The sequence below is a fragment of the Piliocolobus tephrosceles genome, chromosome 10 (assembly GCF_002776525.5).
Source record: "Piliocolobus tephrosceles isolate RC106 chromosome 10, ASM277652v3, whole genome shotgun sequence".
Lineage (NCBI taxonomy): Eukaryota > Metazoa > Chordata > Mammalia > Primates > Cercopithecidae > Piliocolobus > Piliocolobus tephrosceles.
Genome location: NC_045443.1, coordinates 106,935,314 through 106,959,659, shown reverse-complemented (window position 1 = coordinate 106,959,659; position 24,346 = coordinate 106,935,314). Strand labels below are relative to the sequence as shown.

Genomic DNA, 24,346 nt, shown 5'->3' with positions numbered 1-24,346 from the left:
AGGGGGGGAGGGGAAGGGGAAGGGGAGGAGGAGGGGGAAGAGGAGGAGGAGAAGAAGAAAAACAAGAAAAATAAGAAGAAAAATAAGAAAAAGAAGATGGAGAAAAGGACCTAGATAGACAAGAAGATGCCTATCCAAGTAGGAGGACCAAGTACCCTTAGGCCACGGTGGGTATTCAAAGATAATGTATTTATTTCAGACTGGGTGTGGTGGCTCAGTCCTGCAATCCCAGCACTTTGGGAGGCTGAGGCAGGCGGATCACTTGTGGCCAGGAGTTTAAGATCAGCCTGGCCAACATGGCGAAATCCCATCTCTACTAAAAAATTACAAAAATTAGCCGGGCATGGTGGTGTGCACTTGTAATCCCAGCTACTCGGGAGGCTGAGGCACAAGAATCACTTGCACCCCAGAAGTGGAGGTTGCAGTGAGCCAAGATTGTGCCACTGCACTCCAGCCTGGATGACAAAGTGGGACTCTGTCTCAAAAAAAAAAAAAAATATAATATATTTATTTAGTTTTAAAGGGACACAAATACTCTGTATGAGTGCCCTAAGTCGCTGCCTCCAAAATCATCTTTTGTGTCCTACCTCCATGAATTTTGTCACATCCACATATCCCCTCCCCATCCATTTATCATTTCCTTAACTTTTAGCGTGGATTAAATCCCTTTTATATTTAATTCCACTTGAAAAGGAAATGTGACTGAAGTGTGAGTTTGAAGAGCTGTATTTTTTCTTAAATATATTAAAATATGCTTCTGTTGAAATTTTAAAAATGTCAGGTGAATATATTACTGTTGAAATTTAAAGATTTGTGGTGGTTCATGCCTGCAATCCGAGCACTTTGGAAGGCAGTAATGGGAAGATGGCTTGAGCATGGGTGTTTGAAACCAGCCTGGACAACACACCAAGACCTCATCTCTATGAAAAAAATTTTAAAAATTATCCGGGCATGGTGGCATGCAACTGTAGCTCCAGCTATTTGGGAGGCTGAGGCAGGAGGATTGCTTGAGCCAAGGAGCTAGAGGTTGCAATTGCACCACTGCACTCCAGCCTGAGTGACAGAGCAAGATCTTGTCTCTAAAAATAAAAATAAAAAATAAAAAGTTTCTGTGTACACTTGAAGCTATCTGGCATACCACAGGCGCTATGCATAGCACACTTTGGGACACACCATGTAAGTCATTTGGCATGCATTCATACTGTATGCGAGACACTGGAAATGTGAATGGGGAAAGACACCATCCCTGCCTATGAGGCATCCACAGTTCATTCTCCCTCCCAAATTCTTTAAAGAAATGATGATGATTATAAAACATCACCATGTTAGCAAGAGCAAGGTACCCAAAATGCATTGACCAACCTTGTTAACTAAGGAGGAATTGATTTTGTTGACCAGCCAAGTAAACGTTCGTCCATAAACAGCCTTCGCCATTGCATCTCTAGCATAGACAGAGAGTTCTAGTGTCAATGGGCAGATCACCTGAAAAGAATGACAAGGTGCATCATTACAGGTGGAAAAAAGAAGCCCCCAGAGTGTTCAAAGAAGTCTTTTTTTTTTTTTTTTTTTGAGACGGAGTCTCGCTCTGTCGCCCAGGCTGGAGCGCAGTGGCACGATCTTGGCTCACTGCAAGCTCCGCCTCCAGGGTTTACGCCATTCTCCTGCCTCAGCCTCCCGGGTAGCTGGGACTACAGGTGCCCTCCACCTCGCCCGGCTAATTTTTTGTATTTGTAGTAGAGACTGGGTTTCACCGTGTTAGCCAAGATGGTCTTGATCTCCTGACCTCTTGATCTGCCCGCCTTGGCCTCCCAAAGTGCTGGGATTACAGGTCTTTTTTTCTTAACAGCAACAACAACAAAAATAAATAAATAAAGGGACAGGATCTCGCTCTGCTGCCCAGCCTGGAATGCAGTAGTTGGGACTACAGGTGTCCACCACCATGCCCCGATTTTTTTTTTTTTTTTTTTTTTTTTTTTGTAGAAATCAGGTCTAGCCATGTTGCCCAGGCTGGTCTCGAATTCCTGGGCTCAAGCAATCCTCCCACTGCAGCCTCCCAAAGTGATTACAGGTATAAGCCACCACACACAGTCTTGAACTAGTGTTTAATGATGACTGGCAAAGCATACATGCTGGGAAGATGCTACTCTTGCCTTTGGTTCATACGATGTCTCTTTCTTGAGTGCCCATGTGTGCCAGGCACTGTGCTGGGCTGCCAAGATACAGCTGTAACCCAGACATGCAGTCCTGACCTTCATGGGCTCACAGTTCATTTGGGGGTAGGGAGGGATGGAGAGACATTCAAAGAATCACACAGTCATGTTGAAAGTGCTACAAGGAGATACATATGGTGCTTTGAGATAGAGGTGGGAGGATCAGAGAAGGCTCCTTGAGGAAGTGACCCCCAGGAAATGAAGGATGAAGAGGAGTTAACTAGATGAAGCATCGGGAACAGTGTTCCAGCAGAAGGAACAGCAGGTGCAAAGACTCCTGTGGAGGGAGGACATAGGGAGTATGAGGCATGGCTTGCTAGCATTGGTGTGGTGGTGGTGATGGTGATGGGGGAGGATGAGGCAGGAGACCCTGTAGGAGCTGGACCACGCAGGGCCTGGTGAGCTAGGATCAAAGGTTTGGCCTCCCCTGAGGCCACCACCCTGCTGCTATTGGAGGGAGGCAGCAGCAGCAGGGAGGGCCGGCACATTTCCACCTAGAGCCATTTTTACCTCCTCAGTTTTGGCTTCAATTTTTCTGTGGGTGAGAGCTTCCAGAAGGACTGCTGGGTGGACTCCCAGGAGCTGCATAGAAAAGAAATCCAAAGTGCTATTCAGTGACGCAATTTTACTTACTTTTTATTATTTTTTTAGAGACAAGGTATGGCTCCGTTGCCAGGTGGGAATGTGGTGGCACAATCATAGCTCATTGTGACTTTTCTTGAGACAGGGTCTCACTCTGTCACCCAGGCTGGAGTGCAGTGGCATGATCTCTGCTCACTGCAACCTCTGCCTACCAGGCTGATGAGATCCTCCCACCTCAGCCTCCTGAGTAGCTGGGACTTCAGGTGTGTGCCACCATTCACAGCTAATTTCTTTTTTTTTAGAGACAGGGTCTCACTATGTTGTCCAGGCTGAAGTGCAGTGGGCATGATCGTGGCTCACCGCAGTCTTGAATTTCTGGCCTCAAGCGATCCTCCTGCCTTGGCTTCCCAAAGCGCTGGGATCACAGGCATGAGCCATTGTGCCCGGCCTACTCACTAACTTATAAAGAGTTCATGGAGTATCCAGGCCCAGGGTTATCTGCCCAGAATGATCACTGTGCTTTAGTACAAAACAGACCACAATAGCTCCCTCAACCAACTGGCTTTTACTCCCGCCCTCTCCTTCAAACCCCCACTCTTTAAACCTCCTAACCAGTATCAGCCAAAAGAGCATGGCACCAGACATTTGGGCCTAACTTTGGGCACCCAGCGGCCTTGCTCTCCTCTCCCACCCCGCCCCCTCCCTCTGTCCTCTCCGAAACAGGAACATCACCTTGGCTATCCACTTGATCTCGTGGGTGTCTGGGATAGTGGCAGAGCCTTGGTCGTCTTCTTCAAAACCAATGTTCCCCAGGTGTAAGACACTGGCGATAATTCCAAAGAGATTCTGGGAACATGGGAAGTGTTCAGAGACAGGAGATCAGGACAGGGAAAGAGAACAGTGGCTACCTGATTGATACATGCAGTGGAGACACCCAAAGGAAAAATGCCCCCGTCCCAATTCCACACCTGAGCTCACAGAACCAAGCCCTCCTCCTTCCCCAGAAATTGGCCCTGTTATTCACTTTCGGTGCTAAGGGAAGAGTGAAACAGCCTTACTCAAGGTCCAGCATGAAACACTTTATTTTCATATAACAACAACAAATACATAAATGAATTTTTCATAAAATAAACTACTTTTATAAAATATTTTATGACCGGGCATGGTGGCTCACGCCTGTAATCCCAGCACTTTGGGAGGCCAAGGCGGGCGGATCACAAGGTCAAGAGATAGAGACCATCTGGCCAACATGGGGAACCCTGTCTCTACTAAAAATAAAAAATTAGCTGGGTGTGGTGGCGAGTGCCTGTAGTCTCAGCTACTCGGGAGGCTGAGGCAGGAGAATTACTTGAACCTGGGAGGCAGAGGTTGCAATGAGCTGAGACAGAGCCTTTGCACTCCAGCCTGGCGATAGAGCAAGACTCCGTCTCAAAAGAGGAAAAAAAAAATTTATACAATACTGTCTAAAATAAACCTCACTAATGAACCCATTTTTCAAATAACATTATCTATCTATCTATCCATCCATCTATCCTTTTTTTTTTTTTTTGAGACGGAGTCTCCCTCTGTTACCCAGTCTGGAGTGCAGTGGCACAATCTCTGCAAGCTCTACCTCCCAGGTTCAGGCCGTTCTCCTGCCTCAGCCTCCCAAGTAGCTGGGACTACACACGCCCGCCACCACACTCAGCTAATTTTGTCTATTATTAGTAGAGACAGGGTTTCATCGTGTTATCCACAATGGTCTTGATCTCCTGATCTTGTGATCCGACCATCTCGGCCTCCCAAAGTGCTGGGATTACAAGCGTGAGCCACCGCACCTGGCCCATCTATCCCTTTTTTTTTAGAGACAGGGTCTTGCTCTGTCACCCAGGCTGGAATGCAATGGTGCCATCATAGCTCACTACAGTCTCAACCTCCTAGGCTCAAGCAATCCTCCCACCTCAGCCTCCTAAGTGGCTGGGACTACAGACATGCACCACCATGCCTGGCTAATTTAAAAAATTTTTTTGCAGAGGCAGAGTCTCACTATGTTCCCCAGGCTAGTCTCAAACTCCTAGCCTCAGGTGATTTCGTCACCTCAGTATCCCAAAGCATCAGGATTACAGGTGTGAGCCACTGCACCTGGCCTCAAATATAGAGGTTTTTAAATTATATCCTGGCCCTTGAAAGACTGATAGTTTAACAATCAAAATGGAAAAAAAAAAAAAAAAAAGACAAAAAGATGTAAAAACGAAGTATTTATAAATTCTACCATTTGTTCCAGTTTGTGCCAAAATAGAAGCCTCAATGAATGAGAGTCTTGTAATTCTATGGCATCTAAATCGTTGAGACTGGACTTACTTTACGGGAGAAAAAAACCGACTCCTCCTCCTTGCACACGATATCAGGAAGACTTAGGGTTGCCAGATAAAAGAACCCACAGTTAATATTTGAATTTCAAACTTACATTTTTTTTTTTAGTATAAGTTTGTCCACATGCAATAATTGGAACATGATCATACTAAAAAATTCTTCACTGTTTATCTGAAATTCATATGTAACAAGGCATCCTGTATTTTTGCTTTTGTTTTTGTGTTTTTGAGATGCAGTCTCACTCATGTCGCCCAGGCTGGAGTGCAGAGGCATGATCTCGGCTCACTGCAACCTCCGCCTCCCGCACCTCCGCCTCCCGGATTCAAGCGATTTTCCTGCCTCAGCCTCTAGAGTAGCTGGGATTACGGGCGCCTGCCACCATGCCCAGCTAATTTTTGTACTTTTTTAGTAGAGACAGGGTTTCATCATATTGGACAGGCTGGTCTCAAACTCCTGACCTCAAATGATCCACCTGCCTTGGCCTCCCAAAATGCTGGAATTACAGGTGTGAGCCATCGCACCCAGCTGCATCCTGTATTTTTATTTGTTGAATTTGGCCACTGTATTATGCAAACACCAAGAAATCAGGAATGTTTCCTCAGTCCCAGAGGAAACGATCAGTTCTGCTGCAAGAGCACATACCTCGAGGTCAGCTTCAGTAAAATCAATGACAGAAAAGGCATTGGAAACAGTTTTCCAGTCATTCTTGTCATTAATGGATGACTCTTTGGCACAATGACCCTGTTGACAAAAAGTTTGAGTCACTTAATGTCATTTTTTATCAGGGCAATTAGCATGTCTATTCCTCTCTGAAGATGCAAAAGCTAGTCCTATAATGTACTGAATTGCAAATAAAAAATAGGTTTTTCTCTAATTGTCTAGCATGTAATGATCTGACAACTGTTGCTTTTTTTCCCAAATTTATTTGGAATTTTATTTAAAAATCTCTGTTCTGGGAAAACATTCCAAGTTACACGTAAGTGGTATATCTTTTTGTACGTGCTTTTAAACATAGTTTTCTTATCATTTTTGCTAAATGAATTGAAGCCGTTTGTCTCAGGAAATAGCTGCTGAAATATGCAGAGATATTACAGTGCTTGAAATCAGAAACTCTAGACTCAGAGATCGCCAGCAAAAATGTCACTGCAGGACTAGATGAAAGAAGGCTTTCCCACAAGGAAATAAAAGGCTGGCATTTAGAGGAACAGAGGTTTTGTGAAAATGGTCACAAACAGAGATTTTCCCCATGAACTTCAGAGGTTGTCTTTTAAATAACAGACTGATTTAAAGAGAAAACGTTCTAGGAAAATGTTTTTTATTATTTTGCTTTTGTGGTACAGGGTGTTCCCAGTTTCCTAATTATCTGAAGATCTGTTTTCTTAAAAGATTTCTTCATTGCATGGGGGAAATCAGATGTGTCATCCATGAAAATATTTCCTAGTGAAGTGGCCAATATAAAATTGGCAACCTCACAAACCTTCCCGGCACAACCAGCAACATCTGCTCCTGCCCCCAAAGGGATGGGCCTGTGCAAATCAGTCCCTCTCCAAAACCTGTTGGTTTGGAAGCAGTGCAAATACACTGCCAAGTGAAACCATAAAGTTTACCAAAGTTATGAGAGATCATGAAATTGGTTTTAAATAATAGTGGCAAATTGCTAGACCCATTTCCAAAGCCCCTGACGTATACGGATCTAGTTGAATTAATGTGGCCAGAAAAAAATCTACAAGAATAAAGGCATGATATATTCTAAAAGGGAATTATTTATCAAAGGGTTAGAGAAGCCCTTGGGAAAATGGATGAAGCCCTCAAATATTTTTATAAATTGACCCTTTCTGATCATGCTATGGGAATACAAACATGATGTGACCACACAACTTTGTTGGGAAAATTAAACCCTCCAAAAAGAAAAAAAAAAATCACGTTTGATGTCTTCTTTGTTTTAGTAATTAGTTCAGAGTTTGATTAGTATAAAATTAGATTATGAGACTCTTTCTTTTCATTATTTAGCTTCATTTTTCTTTTTTATTTCTATTTTTAAAACACATTTAGAGACGGGGTCTTGCTACATTGCCCAGGCTGGTCTTAAACTCCTGAACTCAAGCGATCCTCCCACCTTGGCTTACAAAAGTGCTGAGATTACAGGCCTGAACCATCATGCCCCAGCTTGTCTTCATTATTGAAAGTAAACTTTTGTTAAGCCTTCTTTTCTTCCATGATTTCTAGGAAGTATTGATCCTCATTTTGTGAGATTAATTTTATAAGACCTCATTTTCTCTCTTAAATGATGCCTTCATCTACATTCTACAAGGTGGACTCCATTCAAAACCAGGCCAAGTGAGAAGAGAAAAATCAAAAAATGTTGGGACAAAAAAGGTGTTAATGACATCAAATACTGAGAAGTGCCATACAATCTGGATATTCTAGAATGCTAGTGCAGGCTGCAGAAAAACAAATATTGCAAGGTTATGTTCTGACAGTCAATTCTATAACACTAGACCCTAGGCTTGCTTATAGGAATGGCCTGAACTATAGCTGTAAGGTGGTGTGTTCATTTGGCAGCAAACATTTGTCAAGATGGAAGGCAGGAGCATGGAAAAAGATCTTTTCAAAAGTAGTTTACAGTGGCTCATGCCTGTAAACTCAGCACTTTGGGAGGCCGAGGTGGGCGGATCTCTCAAGCTCAGGAGTTTGAGACCAGCCTGGGCAACATGGAGAAACCCTCTCTCTACAAAAACTACAAAAATTAACGAGGCATGGTACCTCGAGCCTGTAGTCCCAGCTACTTGGGAGGCTGAGATGGGAGGAGTCCTTGAGCCCAGGAGGTCAAGGCTACGATGAGCCATTATTATGCTACTGCACTCCAGCCTGGAGGACAGAGCAAGACCCCGTCCCAAAAACAGAAAAAAAAAAAAAAAAGTAGTTTGGAAGCAGAATGAGATAGCATAGGTTTTAGATGTAGTTGGACGGTGAGTTTCTATCACACCCAGATCAGTGCTCCTCACTTTGGCTGTACAGTAAATCACCAGGAGGACGTTTGAAATAATTCTAATGCCCAGGTCCTACCCCAGACCAGTGAAATCTGGATCTCTGGAGGGTACGGCCCAGGCATTTGTGTTTTTAAAGGGTTCTTCAGGTGATTCAAGTTTCAGCCAGGGATGAGAACCACTTGCCTAGACATTGGTTACTTTGCCAAGGTGATATAGCTGCCAGGCACAAGAGGAGATAGGTTAGATTGCTTGTGATATATACATGTATCAAGAAATCAGCCAATAGGACACATAGCACGATCGTAATAGAACGTCTCAAACATCCTACAGCAGCCCGTAGAAACACCTCTGATCCCCTTATCCGAAGAGTCACCAAAGCCAGGTGCTGGTCCTTCCCACCTGTGAGAGGTATTTATACAGCTGGGGGTCTCGCTCCAGTCCCAGGAAAGCCAGGCGCTCCTCTTCACCACCTGCCAGCAGCTGGTAGAAGATGTGGAAATTCCGCTCACCTTGGTTTTGGTAGACAACTCGGGACTTCTCTATCAAGTAACTGATGATATGCCCACCTACAGGGATACCCTTCAAAACAAAACAAAAAATGCAGCAATGACAACACAAATCTCTTCCTGGCATCTCCTGATGGCTTGAAGTTCTAAGTTGGAATGAAGTCTGACCTATCAATCTTCTATCATTAGTATCTCCTGGGTTCTGTTTACAAAGATTTTTGCTTACCCCAAGAAACTATCATGAAGATAGTTTCTATGTCTTTTTCTAGAAGCTTGATTGTTTAGGATAATGATCCATCACTATTGAATTTTTGTACATGGAGAGGGGGAGTGGTCAAAGGTGTTTTTATTCATGTTGATATCCAGTTGATCTGTGCCATTTATTGGAAAGATGATCTTGTCTCTACTGAATCATAGTGATGTTTCTGTTGTAAGTCAGCTGACTGTACATGTGGACTCGATCTTGTCTGGACTTTATTCTGATCCATTGTCCTCTTTATCTATCCTTGTGTCAATATCACACTGTCTTAATATTTTCAATAATATATCCAATAAAGGATTTTATTCCAGAATATATAGAGATTCTTGCAAATCAATAGGAAAGAACCAACAACCCAATTAAAAGTGGGCAAAATACTTCAATGAAAAAGAAAGCCTTTAAGTGGCCAAGAAGCAAAATTTCATTAATTACCAGGGAGATACAAACTTAAATCACAGTGAAAAACCACTATATCCCACCAGAATTTCTCAAAAGGATGAACAATATAAATGTTGGCAAGGGTATGGAGCAACCAGAACCATCATTAATTATCCTAACACTGCTTTGCTGGTAAGAACCCCACGATTCTACTTCTTTAATCCAATATAAATCTACTAAAGGGCATGTGCACGGATGTTCAAACTGCTATATGTCACAGACCCAAACTGCAAACAGCCCAAATGTCCAACAAAAGGAGAACAGATAAGTTGTGACATAGTCATATAATCAAAAAGTGAACAACTGCTACATGCAAGGACATGGATGAATCTGACAGATACGTTGACTGAAAGAAGTCAGGCACAAAATAGAACATACTGTGTAATTTCATTCATATGCACTTCAATGACCAGTGAAATGAACCCGTGATCACAGAGGTCAGAACAGTGGGCAGTGGGAAGGGGGAGTGTGTTGGGGAAGGGCAGGAAAAGCTTTCAGATGTTAGAATTTTTTTTTTTTTAATTTTTATTTTAAGAGATAGGATCTTGCTCTGTTGCCCAGGCTGGAGTGCTGTGGCCTGATCGTGGCTTGTTATAACCTCAAATGCCTGGGCTCAAGCAATTCTCCCGCTTCAGCCTCCCAAGTAACTGGGACTATAAGCATGCACCACTGTGCCTTGCTATTTTATTTTTGTTTTTTGTAAAGATGGGGGTCTCACTATGTTCCCCAGGCTGGTCTTGAACTCCTGGGCTCAAGCAATCCTCCCACCTCGACCTCCCAAAATGCTGGTATTACAGGTGTGAGTCACCACTGCCTGGCCTCCAGATGCTATCTTTTTTTTTTTTTTTTTTTTTTTGAGACAGAGTCTCACTCTCTTGCTCAGGCTGGAGTGCAGTGGTGTAATCTGGGCTCACTGCACCCTCTGTCTCCCAAGTTCAAGTGATTCTCATGCCTCAGCCTCCCGAGTAACTGGGACTACAGGTGTGCACCACCACACCTGGCTAATTTTTGTATTTTTATTAGAGACAGGGTTTCACCATGTTGGCCAGGCTGGTCTCGAACTCCTGACCTCGGGTGATCCGCCCACCTCGGCCTCCCAAAGTGCTGGGATTACAGGCGTGAGCCACCAAGCCCGGCCCAGATGCTAGACATTTTTATGTCTTGGTCTGGGTGGTGGTTACAGAGGTGGATACATATGTAAAAATTCACTGGGCTGTCCCTATGTTTTACAGCCTTTTCAGTATATGTGTTGAACTTCCAAAAAGGTTTTCAAATCACATAGCTATTAAATTTCTTTCCAAATCCACTCCACCAGAGGCCCACTTCCCAGCCTCTGGGAAATCCTTGAGCCAGTTTGTCTTCATCATTGAGCTCCATGCTCATACAGCTGCTGTTCTCCCATGTGTCATTTTACCACTTGGAATGATGAGCCCTTGAGAATTCTGCCTTCCTTTCCTGCTTGCCTTAGCTCCACTTAAATTCTGTGTCTAACACAGCCATGCTCATTCACTTATGCATTGTCCGTGGCTGCTTTCATGCTACAAGAGTGGACTTGGGTCATTTCGACTGTATGGTTGAATGGCTCACAAAGCCTAAAATATTTACTATCTGGCTGTATCCGAAAAAGAGTGCTGGCCCCTGCCAGGTAAGCAGGCATGCCTAAACAAGATATTGTTTACTTGTGTCTGTTTCTTTTTTTTTTTTTGAGATGAAGTTTTACTCTTGTTGCCCGGGCTGGAGTGCAGTGGTGCCATCTCGGCTGTCTGAAACCTCCACCTCCCAGGTTCAAGCAATTCTCCTGCCTCAGCCTTCTGAGTAGCTGGGATTACAGGCACACACCACCACGCCCGGCTAATTTTTTTGCATTTTTTTTTTAAGAGATGAGGTTTCACCATGTTGGCCAGGCTGGTCTTGAACTCCTGACCTCAGGTAATCCACCCGCCTTGGCCTCCTAAATTGCTGGGATTACAGGCATGAGCCACTGTGTCCGGTCATTGTGATTTGTTTTTAAGCTTAATGAAAAAAATGATATCACGCTGGCATACAGTATGTTCCCAAGACCCATCCATGTGAGGTGTAGCTGTGGTTCATTTGCTCTCTGCAGTGTAATGCCTGATGGTGTGAACACATCACAATGTAGTCATTCTCCTGTTGATGGACATTTCAGTTCTCTCCAGATGCGTTGGTGCTGTTCAGTCTACTTACTTGCTCATCATGATGAGCAGTTCTGTTATGGACACGCTTACGCATCTGATATCTCTGAGATATCTCTGAGAGCGGCATGGTTGCACCTTAGATTATGTTTTTCCAGCTTCCTAAGATAACATCATAACTCTGGTACACCCCATTATTTTCCAATAATTTCCCAATATTTTACACCCCACCAGCAATGTAAGAATTCCTTATGATCCACATCTTCATCAACACCTCATATATATTAGACTTTTTAGTTTTTGCCCATCCAGATGGTATAAAATGTTATCTCATTGTGGTCTTTATTTGCATTTCCTAAAACTAGCACTAACCCTGGATATATTTTTAAATTGCTTGAGCCAATAAATGTCATTCTTCTCTTAAGGGGCCTTGGCTTGGGTTCCGTCACTGGCAAAATAAGGGGTCCCCATGAACCAGTAATAGGAGCTTCAGTGTACCTGAAAATCAAATTGTATATCCATGTATTTCCCAAATCTGCTGGAGTTGTCATTCCGGAGCGTTCTGGCATTTCCAAAAGCCTTGGAATACAAAGTGTCATTCACTGTCATTTAAGCTTACCATGCGTGGCAAATTCCTGATCCCAAATAATACGCTTAGTATGAATACGGAGGAGAGAGGGCAGAAGGAGCCAGGGAGGAAAGGCATGCATTATCTTCTAAGAAGGGATCACTAACTACAGAGAATTTAATGCCAAACACTAGATTTGGACCTGGGGAGAAGAGGAGAACAATATCTTCTTCCTATAATCCAATCTGGGAATATATTGGAAATGGTCTCAGGAGGGGTACACAGAACCCTAGCCCCATGCTGTTCTAGAAGTTATGGTTGACAGTCCCCATCACCAGACCCCTTTTTGTATCACATGGTTCTCCTCAAAGGGTCCACTGGGAAAATTCCTTCTACTGTAAACATCTTCATTTATAGAAAGGGCCACAAAAACAAAGGAGAAAATGACTTGTTCAGGATCAGCCAGCAAGTCGGTGAATTGCAACAATATAAGTAATCATATAACCAAAATAATTTTAACTCAACAATAAGAAAACTATTAATAAATAATACAGTATTTTTGGTGCTTCCTAATTCTGCTGTGTGCTTTTTGTGCACCTGTTTCACTCAATCCTCAAAACTTCTTAGGCTGGGTGCGGTGGCTCACGCCTGTAATTCTAGCACTTTGGGAGGCTGATGCAGGCAGGTCACCTGAGGTCAGGAGTTCGAGACCAGCCTGGCCAACATGGCGAAACCCCGTCTCTACTAAAAAGGCAAAAATTAGCTGGGAATGATGGCACATGCCTGTAGTACCGGCTACTTGGGAAGCAGAAGCAGGAGAATCGCTTAAACCCAGGAGGCGGAGGTTTCTGTGAGCCGAGATTGTGCCACTGTACTCCAGCCTGGGTGACAGAGAGAGACTCTGTCTCAAAAAAAACCCAAAACAAAAACAAAAAAACCCCCCAAAACCGAATGTCTTAAAAGGTAGGTACTATAAGCAGACCCATTCAACAAATGGTGAAATGGCTTACTTCCAGGTCACACCCTTAACTGTGACACTATCTGTGTGACCCTTTTCTTAACAGTGACCTGCCCATTTTAACTGACCTGCCCAGACAGGATTTGTCTCACTTAGTGACCTCCCTGGGACTCCCTTCGATGGGTCCCCAGAGATTGCTTACCTCCAGCACTGGGTTGGAGAGCAGCAGTCTGTCACGGGCTATTTGTAGTGACTGGGTCATTGGGCAGGTCACTGCAAAATACTGGAGAATTTTCTTGGAGGCCTCTGTTTTCCCTGCCCCACTCTCTCCAGAAATGAGGATGAAATGGTTATTTAATTCAGAGCACATCATTCGGTAAGCGTTGTCAGCTATAGCGTAGCTGGAGGAGGAGTGAGACAGAAACAAATTGGTTTTCATGATACTTCCCTTGACTCTGACACCCACCAAAGAAGCAAAATAGGTGCTCCAGCTCCAGGAAGCCACATCCAGACTGTGGTACAAGGACAATGAGCTCAAACACATGTCAAGCCCTTTCCATAGGCGGGGCACAGTGATTCATGCTTGTAATCCCAGCACTCTGGGAAGCTGAGGCAGGTGGATCACTTGAGGTCAGGAGTTCGAGACCAGCCTGGCCAACATGATGAAACCTCAGCTGTACTAAAAAAAGATACAAAAATTAGCCAGGTATGGTGGTGCACGCTTGTAATCCCAGCTACTCAGGAGGCTGAGGCAGGAGAATTACTTGAACCCAGGAGGCAGAGGTTGCAGTGAGCCGAGATCACACCATTGTACTCCAGCCTGGGCAACAGAGCACCACTCTGTCTCAAAAACAAAAACAAAAAACCAAACCCAAACCCGAAAAACAAAAAAACAAAAAACTCTCTATTACGACCCACTGACTGTTCAAATATAAAGTGTACTAGATATCAAAACTCAAATAGTAGAAGAGTTAAAAGAAGAATTTAAGCAGTAATGAATTTTTTTTTTGAGATGGAGTCTTGCTCTGTCGCCCAGGCCAGAGTGTAATGGCGCGATCTGGGCTCATTGCAACCTCTGCCTCCCAAGTTCAAGCGATTCTCATGCCTCAGCCTCTTGAGTAGCTGGGATTATAGGTGCATACCACCACGCCTGGCTAATTTTTGTATTTTTAGTAGAGATGGGGTTTCACCATGTTGGTCAGGCTGGTCTGGAACTCCTGACCTCATGATCTACCTGCCTCAGCCTCCCAAAGTGCTGGGATTACAGGCATGAGCCACCACACCTGGCCTGAAAATATTTTTTGAAGTTCACCAAATTTACGTTTTTAATCCATCAACATGTCTTATAAGAATAAGCCAGCTACTAACTTACATCTCCAAGAGATGTTCTTTTAACTGTAGGTGAAAATAACAATCTTGTCTAAATATTAAATAATTCAATTCAATAAACAGAATAAGATCTCATGTATTTTTTCCCTCAAAACCTAGAATACTAAGAATGGAGTGGCAGGAAACCAAAGAGATTAACAAACTTCAGTGATATCTTTAGGACAAGAGGTAAAACTATGAGAAGCACTTTATCTTCAAGATCAGACACCAAAGCATGAAGGTGTCCCAGGAATAGAACCTGAATATGAGGCAGAATTGCAAAGCCATTTTGGCTTTTAATCCATTGTGGTGGCTGGGCATGGTGGCTCACACCTGTAATCCCAGCACTTTGGGAGGCTGAGGTGGGCAGATTGCTTGAGCCCAGGAGTTTGAGACCAGCCTGGGCAACACACTGAGACCTTGTCTCTACAAAAAATACAAAAATTAGCCAGGGTGGTGGTGTGTGCCTGTAGTCCTGGCTACTTAGGAGGCTGAGGTTGGAGGATCACCTGAGTTGTGGGAGGTGGAGGCTGCAGTGATCCATTATTGTGTCACCGCTCTCCAGTCCGGGTGACAAAGCGAGACCCTGTCTCAACATATATATGGCAGGGATGCGGAAAGGCTTATGAGTGCCTTAGAAAGTGGAATAGTTCATGTCTGTAATCCCAGCACTTTGGGAGGCCGAGGTGGGTGGATCATGAGCTCAGGAGATTGAGACCATCCTGGCCAACACAGCGAAACCCCATCTCTACTAAAAATACAAAAAAAACATTAGCCGGGTGCGGTGGCGGGCGCCTGTAGTCCCAGCTACTCAGGAGGCTGAGGCAGGAGAATGGCATGAACCCAGGAGGTGGAGCTTGCAGTGAGCCAAAATAGCACCACTGCACTCCTGCCTGGGCGACAGAACAAGACTCCGTCTCAAAAAGAAAAAAAAATAGAAAAGAAAGTGGAATAGCTGAGTCACCAAGACAACAGAGGCAGAATCTAAATATTAGCCTAGAAGTCAAGAGGGAGAAAAACTAGAAAATTCAGCAAAGCCTGGGCAAGAAAAAAATTGCTCATCTTTCCTTTCTTTTGATAGTTGTTGTTTTGAATGTTAAATAACTATTAGAAAATTTGGCCAATTAGGCATAGTGACAAACAAACAGCAATATTTAGCAGATAATATGGGTTATACATTATTTTCAAATACAAAGGAAATTATTTAAAATAGTAAGGTTTTAAGACTTAAAAATGTTCTCAACTTTGTGAAAACTGATATCAAAGTGGTTATATTTTCTAGCCTCTGTGAAATGGCTCTAGAAACTCTGAATTAACGTGTAACTAACCAGTAAACTCTAACTACACGTAAATTTTTATTTCAGTCCCTTTTAATTAACTTCCGAATCAAATGAGAAATCTAAACAGATTGTTTTTACAGAGTCAGTTACATGTTAAGAAGGAAAATGGTGTTTGGAGACAAGAGATCTGAGTTCAGGTGAATAATTCTACCCTGTCAGCTTATAGTGTTATATAAAAACAAATTCTGGCCATACTGCAGGCGAGTATGTATTTTCAAAAATTTGCATAAAACAGAAAATGTTATGTACTAAAAATATAATCACCCTCTACAAATTATTATTACCATAGGTTATACATAGGGGAGAGAAATGAAGAAATTTGCACCTCTTAAGCTTCCATAGCCCTGGTTAAGTTTCTACCAAGGAGCAGTCTTCTTAGGCACCAGTGGACGGCACTATAGCAACCCTCTTCCCAGAGAAGACGTCTCTCCAGCCACACTCTTAAATTTCTCAGCAGTTACACAAAGGTTCCACCTTTTTTCATATTTAAGCTGAGATTCCATTAAGACCTTCTAAAGTTTTCTACTGCTTTGGAAGACTTACTTTACAAGAAGGCAAGGGCTTAAATGAGGTACAGAACCTAATAAACATGCATCAAAGATTTAGATGGATGGATGGATGTATTGATGGATAGGTAGGTAGGTGGATGGATAGGTGAATGAACGGATGGATAGGTGGATGGATGGATATGTGAATGGATAGGAGGATGAACGGATGGGTGGGTGGATGGATGGATGGATGGACGGACAGATGCATGGTGAGAAGGAAGGAGAGAGAGAAGAAAGGAGAGAGAGGAAGGGGAAAAATAAAAATCCTTCTGGTGATGATCCTGTGGATGCTACTCACACATGTGGCGGCAGTTCAAAGAAATTGACCCCTTGATAAAGTTCCATCTGGCTCACAGTGTAGATTCCGAGCTCCTGGTATGGATTCACGGACACGAGGAGGGTGCCAATATATGTCTAGAGAAATGGACCAAAGCAAAAGTGAGGAATTCTGGGGTGCAAAAGACTGTCACACATGATGATCCCCGTGTATTCATTCTGCATGGAGGATTTAAAATGATAAATCAGGCGGGATCTCTGCTGGGAGCTTACATGGTAGGGGCGGGGGTATGAGGGAGACAGCAGACAAACAGCTGAGGAATGAAGACAGCTGCAGGAAGAGATCAGTATTAAGAAAGGTGTACATGGCTGGGTGCGGTGGCTCATGCCTGTAATCCCAGCACTTTGGGAGACCGAGGGGGGCGGATCACAGGTGAGGAGATCGAGACCATCCTGGCTAACATGGTAAAACCCCATCTCTACTAAAAATACAAAAAATTAGCCGGGCGTGATGGTGCACGCCTGTAGTCCCAGCTACTCGGGAGGCAGAGGCAGGAGAATCTCTTGAACCCAGGAGGTGGAGGTTGCAGTGAGCCGAGATCGCGTCACTGCACTCCAGCCCAGGTGACAGAGCAAGACTCCGTCTCAAAAAAAATAATGATAATAAAAATAAAAAAAGAGAAAGGTATACACAGCGTAGCGAGGGTATAAACAATGAAGGCAGGCCATATTAGCAGGCATGGGGAAGTCGTCTTTTTTTTTTTTTTTTTTTGAGACAGAGTCTCACTTCACTGCCCAGGCTGGAGTGCAGTGGCTCGATCTCAGCTCACTGCAACCTCTGCCTCCTGAGTTCAAGTGATTCTCCTCAGCCTCCCATAGCTGGGATTACAGGCATGTGCCACTACACCCAGCTAATTTTGTATTTTTAGTAGAGATGGGGTTACACCATGTTGGCCAGACTGGTCTTGAACTCCTGACCTCAGGTGATCTGCCTGCCTTGGCCTCCCAAAGTGCTGGGATTACAGGCGTGAGCCACTGCACCTTGCCGGGAAGACTTCTTTAAGGAGATGACATCTGAGCAGAGCTTGAAGGATGAGGAGCCAGCCATGAACAAAGTAGGCAGGAAGGGCATTTCAGGAATACATGTGGCAGGCTAGCGGCACGAGAGGCCATTGTAGTTGAAGTCCGAGTAAGGGCAGAATGGAGACTAGCAAGGGAGGATGTTGAAGATGGAGCAGGTTCAGATCATCCAGGCTCTGTGGGCTCCCATGAGGAATTGGGGTTTTATTCCAAATACTGCAGATGGCAGAGATACCACCCTTCCCTACTGAAATGAAATACTTGCCCTACAAAGATTTCATGATAAAAACGCCAAAAGCAATTGCAACAAAAGCAAAAATTGACAAATGGGATTTAATTAAACTAAAGGGCTTCTGCACAGCAAAAGAAACTATCACCAGAGTGAAGAGGCAACCTACAGAATGGGAGAAAAGTTCTGCAACCTATTCATCTGACAAAGGTCTAATATCCGGTCTACAAGGAATTTAAACAAATTTATAAGAAAAAACAACCCCATTAAAAAGTGGGCAAAGGAAATAAACAGACACTTCTCAAAAAGGAGACATACATGCAGCCAACAATCATATGAAAAAAAGCTCAACACCACTGATCACTAGAGAAATGCAAATCCAAACCACAATGAGATATCATCTCATGCCAGTCAGAATGGCGATTATTAAAAAGTGAAAAAACAACAGATGCTGGCCAGGCAGTGGAGAAAAAGGAAGGCTGTTACACTGTTGGTGGAAGTGTAAATTAGTTCAACCACTGTGGAAAACAGTGTGGCAATTCCTCAAAGATCTAGAGGCAGAAATACCATTTGACCCAGCAATCCCAATACTGGGTATATTCCCAAAGAAATATAAATCATTCTATTATAAAGATACATGTACATGTGTGTTCACTGCAGCACTATTCACAACAGCAAAGACATGGAATCAACCCAAATGCCCATCAATGATAGACTGAATAAAGAAAATAGAGTGCATATACATTATGGAATACGATGCAGCCATAAAAGGGAACGAGATCATGTCCTTTGCTGCTACATGGAAGAAGCTAGAAGCCGTTATCCTCAGCAAACTAATGCAGGAACAGAAAACCAAACACTGCATGTTCTTGCTAATAAGTGGGAACTAAATGATGAGAACACATGGACACATTTGTGGGAAGGGGGAACAACACACATTGGGGCTTGTTGCAGGGGACAGAGAGCATCAGAAAGAATAGCTAATGTGTGCTGGTCTTAATACCTAGGTGATGGATTGATCAGCAAACCACCAGAGCACATGTTTACCTATGTAACAAACCTGCACATCCTGCACATGTACCCCTGAAGTTAAAAGTTGAAGATACAAAAAAAGAGAAATACCTCCCTAAACCATTACACGAATGGATCACTTTAAGAGGGGAGCACGTAACCTGATGCATGGTTCTTAAAGGTCTCTCTGGCATTCAGTGAAAGTAGGATGGGTGGGCTGAGCGCGGTGGCTCACGCCTGTAATCCCATGACTCTGGGAGGCTGAGGCAGGTGGGTCACCCAAGGTCAGGAGTTTGAGACCAGCCTGGCCAACATGGTGAAACCCTATCTCTACTAAAAGTACAAAAAAATTAGCCGGGGGTGGTGGCAGGCTCCTGTAGTCTCAGCTAATGGGGAGGCTGAGGTAGGAGAATTGCTTGAACCCGGGTGGCGGAGGTTGCAGTGAGCCAAGATCGGGCTACTGCACTCCAGCCTGGGCAACAGAGTGAGACTCCATATGAAAAAGGGGGAAAAAAAAAAAAAAACACACACACACACACAGAAAAAAACAAACAAACAAGAAAATAGGATGGGTATACCTACAAACCTTCTAAAACTGGGAAAAACACTCCTGCTACTGGCACTTATATTCCCAAATTTCAACATTAGACTCTACTCATATTCAGGTTTTTCAGGTACTTACTTATATGTATAATATAACCACTAACATAAGGCTTTTGAAATACAATTATGAATAAACAAAGAGCTCCACGCTCTTATATAGAAAAAAATTAATGTGCTCCTTGGAAAATACATCTGATATTCTCAGATTCTCAGTGTGTAGCTGTTTCAAATACAGGATGCACTAAATCTATATTAAGATTATGCTAAAATAGTTGGGTGTGGTGGTGTGCGCCTGTAATCCCAGCTACATGGGAGGCTGAGGCAGGAGGAGTGCTTGAACCCAGGAGTTCAAGACTAGCCTGGGCAACTTAGCAAGACCCATCTCAAATTAAAAAAAAAAAAAAGATTACACACAAAATAATTCTAACTAATGTCTCCAATCTCCAGGACAAAAATCAAACATAAAATTGAAGCAGAGAATTTTCACTAAAATTCCATATTACTTCAATCAGTAGAAATTCAGGGTGGAAGACACAGTTTCTGAAATTTATCAGTTCAAATCAGAAACATTTAGCTTAATCATGATGATCCTATCATGCCATTTGTACTTCTCTGTATCATGTCATTTTTCTTTTTCCTGTATATAAAATTAGTTTCTTTTTTTCCTATTTCTACAATTAAGGGTGATAATTCTGAAAGTTAGGCTGTAGGATATGTACTCTAAGAAACACCTTGTTTATTTCTTCTGGTAACCTTGGTTTCAATATATATAGATTAAGCCACGGGCACCATTACAAACAAAATAGCTACAAGACAATTTTTTTTTTTTTTTTTTTTTTTTTTTTTTTGAGGTGGAGTCTCGCTCTGTCGCCCAGGCTGGAGTGCAGTGGCCGGATCTCAGCTCACTGCAAGCTCCGCCTCCCGGGTTTACGCCATTCTCCTGCCTCAGCCTCCCGAGTAGCTGGGACTACAGGCGCCCGCTGCATCGCCCGGCTAGTTTTTTGTATTTTTTAGTAGAGACGGAGTTTCACCATGTTAGCCAGGATGGTCTCGATCTCCTGACCTCGTGATCCGCCCGTCTCGGCCTCCCAAAGTGCTGGGATTACAGGCTTGAGCCACCGCGCCCGGCCTAAGACAAATATTTTTAAACCGCTTCTGTCTAATTTACTCTTGGCAAAAGCTAATAAAATCTCAAAAAATTAAATAATTTTAATAACACCCATGACACACACAGGGACATTATGAAGTTTACCCTAGAGGAATTTACCTGAAAATTGACCACCAAATCAGAGCGTGGTGATAAATGTGAATTTAACAAAAACTGGCTTTTGAATAAAAACTAGATGTGACAAGATCAACCTGAGAAGAGTTTGGTAAGTGCTGCATTCTTGACCCTTGACCATTCATGGGGTATGCTGGACAGCTTTTATTTTTGCCTGCTTGGTAGCTCTGCCCCTTTCTCCCAAGAAAGTCCTTCAGAGAACCCTCTTCCCCAGCTCTCTGTTTATACCTTCTGGGGCTCTGACTCCACCCCTCATCTCCAGGGGCGGACCTGCTAAGAGCCTGGCCAATTAGAATAGTCTTCATTTCTAGCCATGGGATTGGTTCAGAGACAGGCACATGACCGAAAGTGGACCAATCAGAGCTGATCAACATGAGCTTGGGCCATTTACTAGAGCTTATCCCCAGAGGACGGGCTCGCTTCTCAGCGGCAACCCTAAGCCGATAAAATGACAGCCCGGATCTGAGGGCAACCATCTTGCTGCCATGCACCTGAGAAGGAAATGGATGCCTAAGAAAGCAGAGCAGAGATGGAGAAAGAGTCGCCAGACATCGTCTGAAACCCTAGATCTAGTCCTGGGACCTACAGTTTACAGACATGGACAGATTCCCTTTAGTGACTTAGGCTGGTGTAAGTTGGGTCTCTGTGACGGGCAGCCATAAACGTCTTAGCACAAAGGATCGAAGTGCATCTAAGAGTGGCGCCTCAGTATCTCCCTTTTATGTCTAACCTAATAGAGTGATATTATTCATACTCATCAAAGTTGTGAAGGCAAGAAGGAAACAACCACCCTAGAAAAACAGCTGAGAAATGGATCACGTTACGTATATAAGGTTCTCGTTGAAACGCTTGCGGAGGTTGTCGACAAAGGCAGATTCGCTGGTATATGCATCCAATAGCACAAAATCCTGAACCCCGACCTTGTCCCGGGCAGTCAGCGCCCCTTCCATGTGCAAACGGATGTGTTTCCTCCTCACGTCTTCTTTCTACGGGAAACAGAACATTCTTCAGCAGCTCGTCTATTTGGTAATATCTATCACACGTCTAATGCATGGAAATAACAAGATGCTAAACCCTGGGACAGTAGAGAGCCAGCATTAACTTATGCTGTCTTCACTTAGAGTTTGTTTACAATATGGTTGGGGATACGAGATCATAATCACAAAAAATAGGAATAGCAGCAGCTGACAGGAACCAAGTATTTACCGTTAGATACTATTCTAAACGCTTGACTTGTGCTATTTCTTCTGATCTTCTTTCTGACCCTATGAAATACTATTATTATGCCCCCCCATACAGATAAGGAAACTGAGGCATAGGAATGTCATAAGCCATGCCCAAAATCTGCCAAAAGACGGAACCAGAAAATGAATCTAGACAACATACCCAGACTTGCTTTCCTGGTAACCATGTATTCAATACATTTTTTTTTTTTTTTTTTTTGAGACGAAGTCTCGCTCTGCCTCTCAGGCTGGAGTGCAGTGGCACGATCTCCGCTCACTGCAAGCTCCGTCGCCTCCCAGGTTCACACCATTCTCCTGCCTCAGCCTCCCGAGAAGCTAGGACTACAGGCGCCCGCCACCATGCCCGGCTAATTTTTTTGTATTTTCAGTAGAGACGGGGTTTCACCGTGTTCGCCAGGATGGTCTCCATCTCCTGACCTTGTGATCCACCCACCTCGGCCTCCCAAAGTGCTGGGATTACAGGCGTAAGCCACCGCGCCCAGCCAATACATGTTTTTTTAAATTAATGTTTCCTTTATGTTGATCAGTCAAGCTTGAATGTTTTCTTTTTTTAAAAAATTAATTTTTATTTCAATAAATGTTAATTGTGTAAACTCACTTTGTAATTCCCACGAGTGATGAGGAGTTTGGGCCAGAAAGGGAAATTCCTGCTACAGAGGACTATTTAAGGAAGGATAAACTTGGCGTGTTCCTCTCCAAGGATGGGCTTCAGACGTCACTGGAGAAGGTGTGGCTACAGCCTATTGGATGGCAAAGAATCTCACCAGGATACCAGGGCTGGAGCTGGTTTGGTCACTGGACAGGCACCAGGAATGACCTTCCTGAGCACAGGCGCTGCTGGATGGGAGACCATGGAGGGGACCAAGGGAATGAGATTTCCAGGGCTCAGGCAAGCTGCAGCCAGAGGGCAGGTGTGCGTTGGGAGAGGGAACAGGAGTAGTTATGAAGCCTGGAGTGTGTGATGTCTTGTCAGGAGGGCTGTGACACAGTGGTCACCAGGCCCTTGGCCAGAGCTGTGAGGTCACGGACGGACTATGTGCTTTGGGCACACAGTGACTGTGTGTGCCCCCCACATGCCACTGTGCAGCAGAATGTACAGTCTGAAAACAAGAGAAAGCAAAACATAGCAAAGGACATCAGGAAGAGAAGCCGCCTGCCTTTGCAATGTCCCTCCAGTGCCCTCTAGTGACAAAAATGACATTGTGTTCACTTTAAGGAGAAATGCCTGAAGCGTGCAGTTTGTTATTGCTCAGCAGGTAATGAAGAGTGAATTTGGATCTGAGAGGCAATAAATTGACAACTAGTACATATGGATATGCAAAGGTCCTAGCATAGCCAAAGTATCTTGCAAAAGAAAACAAAGCTAGAATAAGACTGTGTGGCAATTGATTTTCGGTAGAGGTCCCAAAACAATTCAGCACAGAAATGGAAAACCTTTCCATCCAATGGTGCAGGAACCACTAGATATTTACAGAAAGAAAAAAATTGCAGTTGCATGTGGTGGCTCACAGCTGTGATCCCAGCACACTGGGATGCTGAGGCGGGAGGATTGCCTAAAGCCAGGAGTTGGAGACCAGCCTGTGCAACACAGGGAGACTCCCATCTCTACTTAAAAATACATAAATATAAAATAAAAAGAAAGTAAAAATGCATCTCAGTCCCTTTATTATATTACACTACACACACACACACACACCACACACACACACACACTTGAGATGCATCTGAGACCTAAATGCAAATTTAAAATCTGTGTAAAGCTACTGGAAGTAAACAAGGGACCATCTTTGTAACCAAGCCAAAGCTTTCTTAGATGAGAGCCAGGTTACAAAGAAGACAAAGCTTTCTTAGATGAGAGCCAGGAAGAAATAATAATAAAAGACACAAAATAAGAAATCAGACTTCATCAAATATAAAGTTTCTCATTAGAAGACACGGTTAAGAAAATAGGCAAGTCACAGACCAGCAGAAAATATTCACAAAATATATAGCCGCAAAGAATGTGTATCTAGAATAAAAGACATCTACAGTCTAATAATAAAAAGACAAACCCAGTGAAAATTTGGCAAAAGACTTGAATGGACACTTCACAAAGGAAGAAAGACAAATTGGCAATACACACATAGAAAAATGGTCAACATTTTGTTAGTCATCAGGGAAACACAAATTAAAACCACAATGAGATACCACCAGAATAGTCAAAATTAAAAACACTGACAACACCAAATACCGGTGAGGATGCAGAGCAGACAATTCTCTCACACTGCTGGGAGGAATGCAAAGAAAATCACTTTGGGAAAAAGATCTGGCAGTTTCTAATGAAGTTAACCATGCCTCTGTTCTTTGATC

The 24,346-nt window shown here is 43.5% G+C and overlaps 1 protein-coding gene across 1 annotated transcript in view; it reads right to left on the bottom strand.

Moving 5' to 3' along the window:
* The window catches only part of MYO1H (myosin IH), a 77,114-nt gene extending 55,411 nt beyond the window's left edge, over positions 1 to 21,703 (bottom strand). The window contains exons 1-9 of the mRNA XM_026454619.2: positions 21,578 to 21,703; positions 16,571 to 16,686; positions 13,219 to 13,417; positions 11,989 to 12,069; positions 8,534 to 8,713; positions 5,787 to 5,885; positions 3,525 to 3,638; positions 2,721 to 2,792; positions 1,363 to 1,482 (exon numbers count right to left, since the gene is read on the bottom strand). Of these exons, the coding sequence (XP_026310404.1) occupies positions 1,363 to 1,482; positions 2,721 to 2,792; positions 3,525 to 3,638; positions 5,787 to 5,885; positions 8,534 to 8,713; positions 11,989 to 12,069; positions 13,219 to 13,417; positions 16,571 to 16,686; positions 21,578 to 21,703 (1,107 nt within the window). The remainder of the gene's footprint in view (positions 1 to 1,362; positions 1,483 to 2,720; positions 2,793 to 3,524; positions 3,639 to 5,786; positions 5,886 to 8,533; positions 8,714 to 11,988; positions 12,070 to 13,218; positions 13,418 to 16,570; positions 16,687 to 21,577) is intronic.
* Positions 21,704 to 24,346: the final 2,643 nt, after the last annotated feature.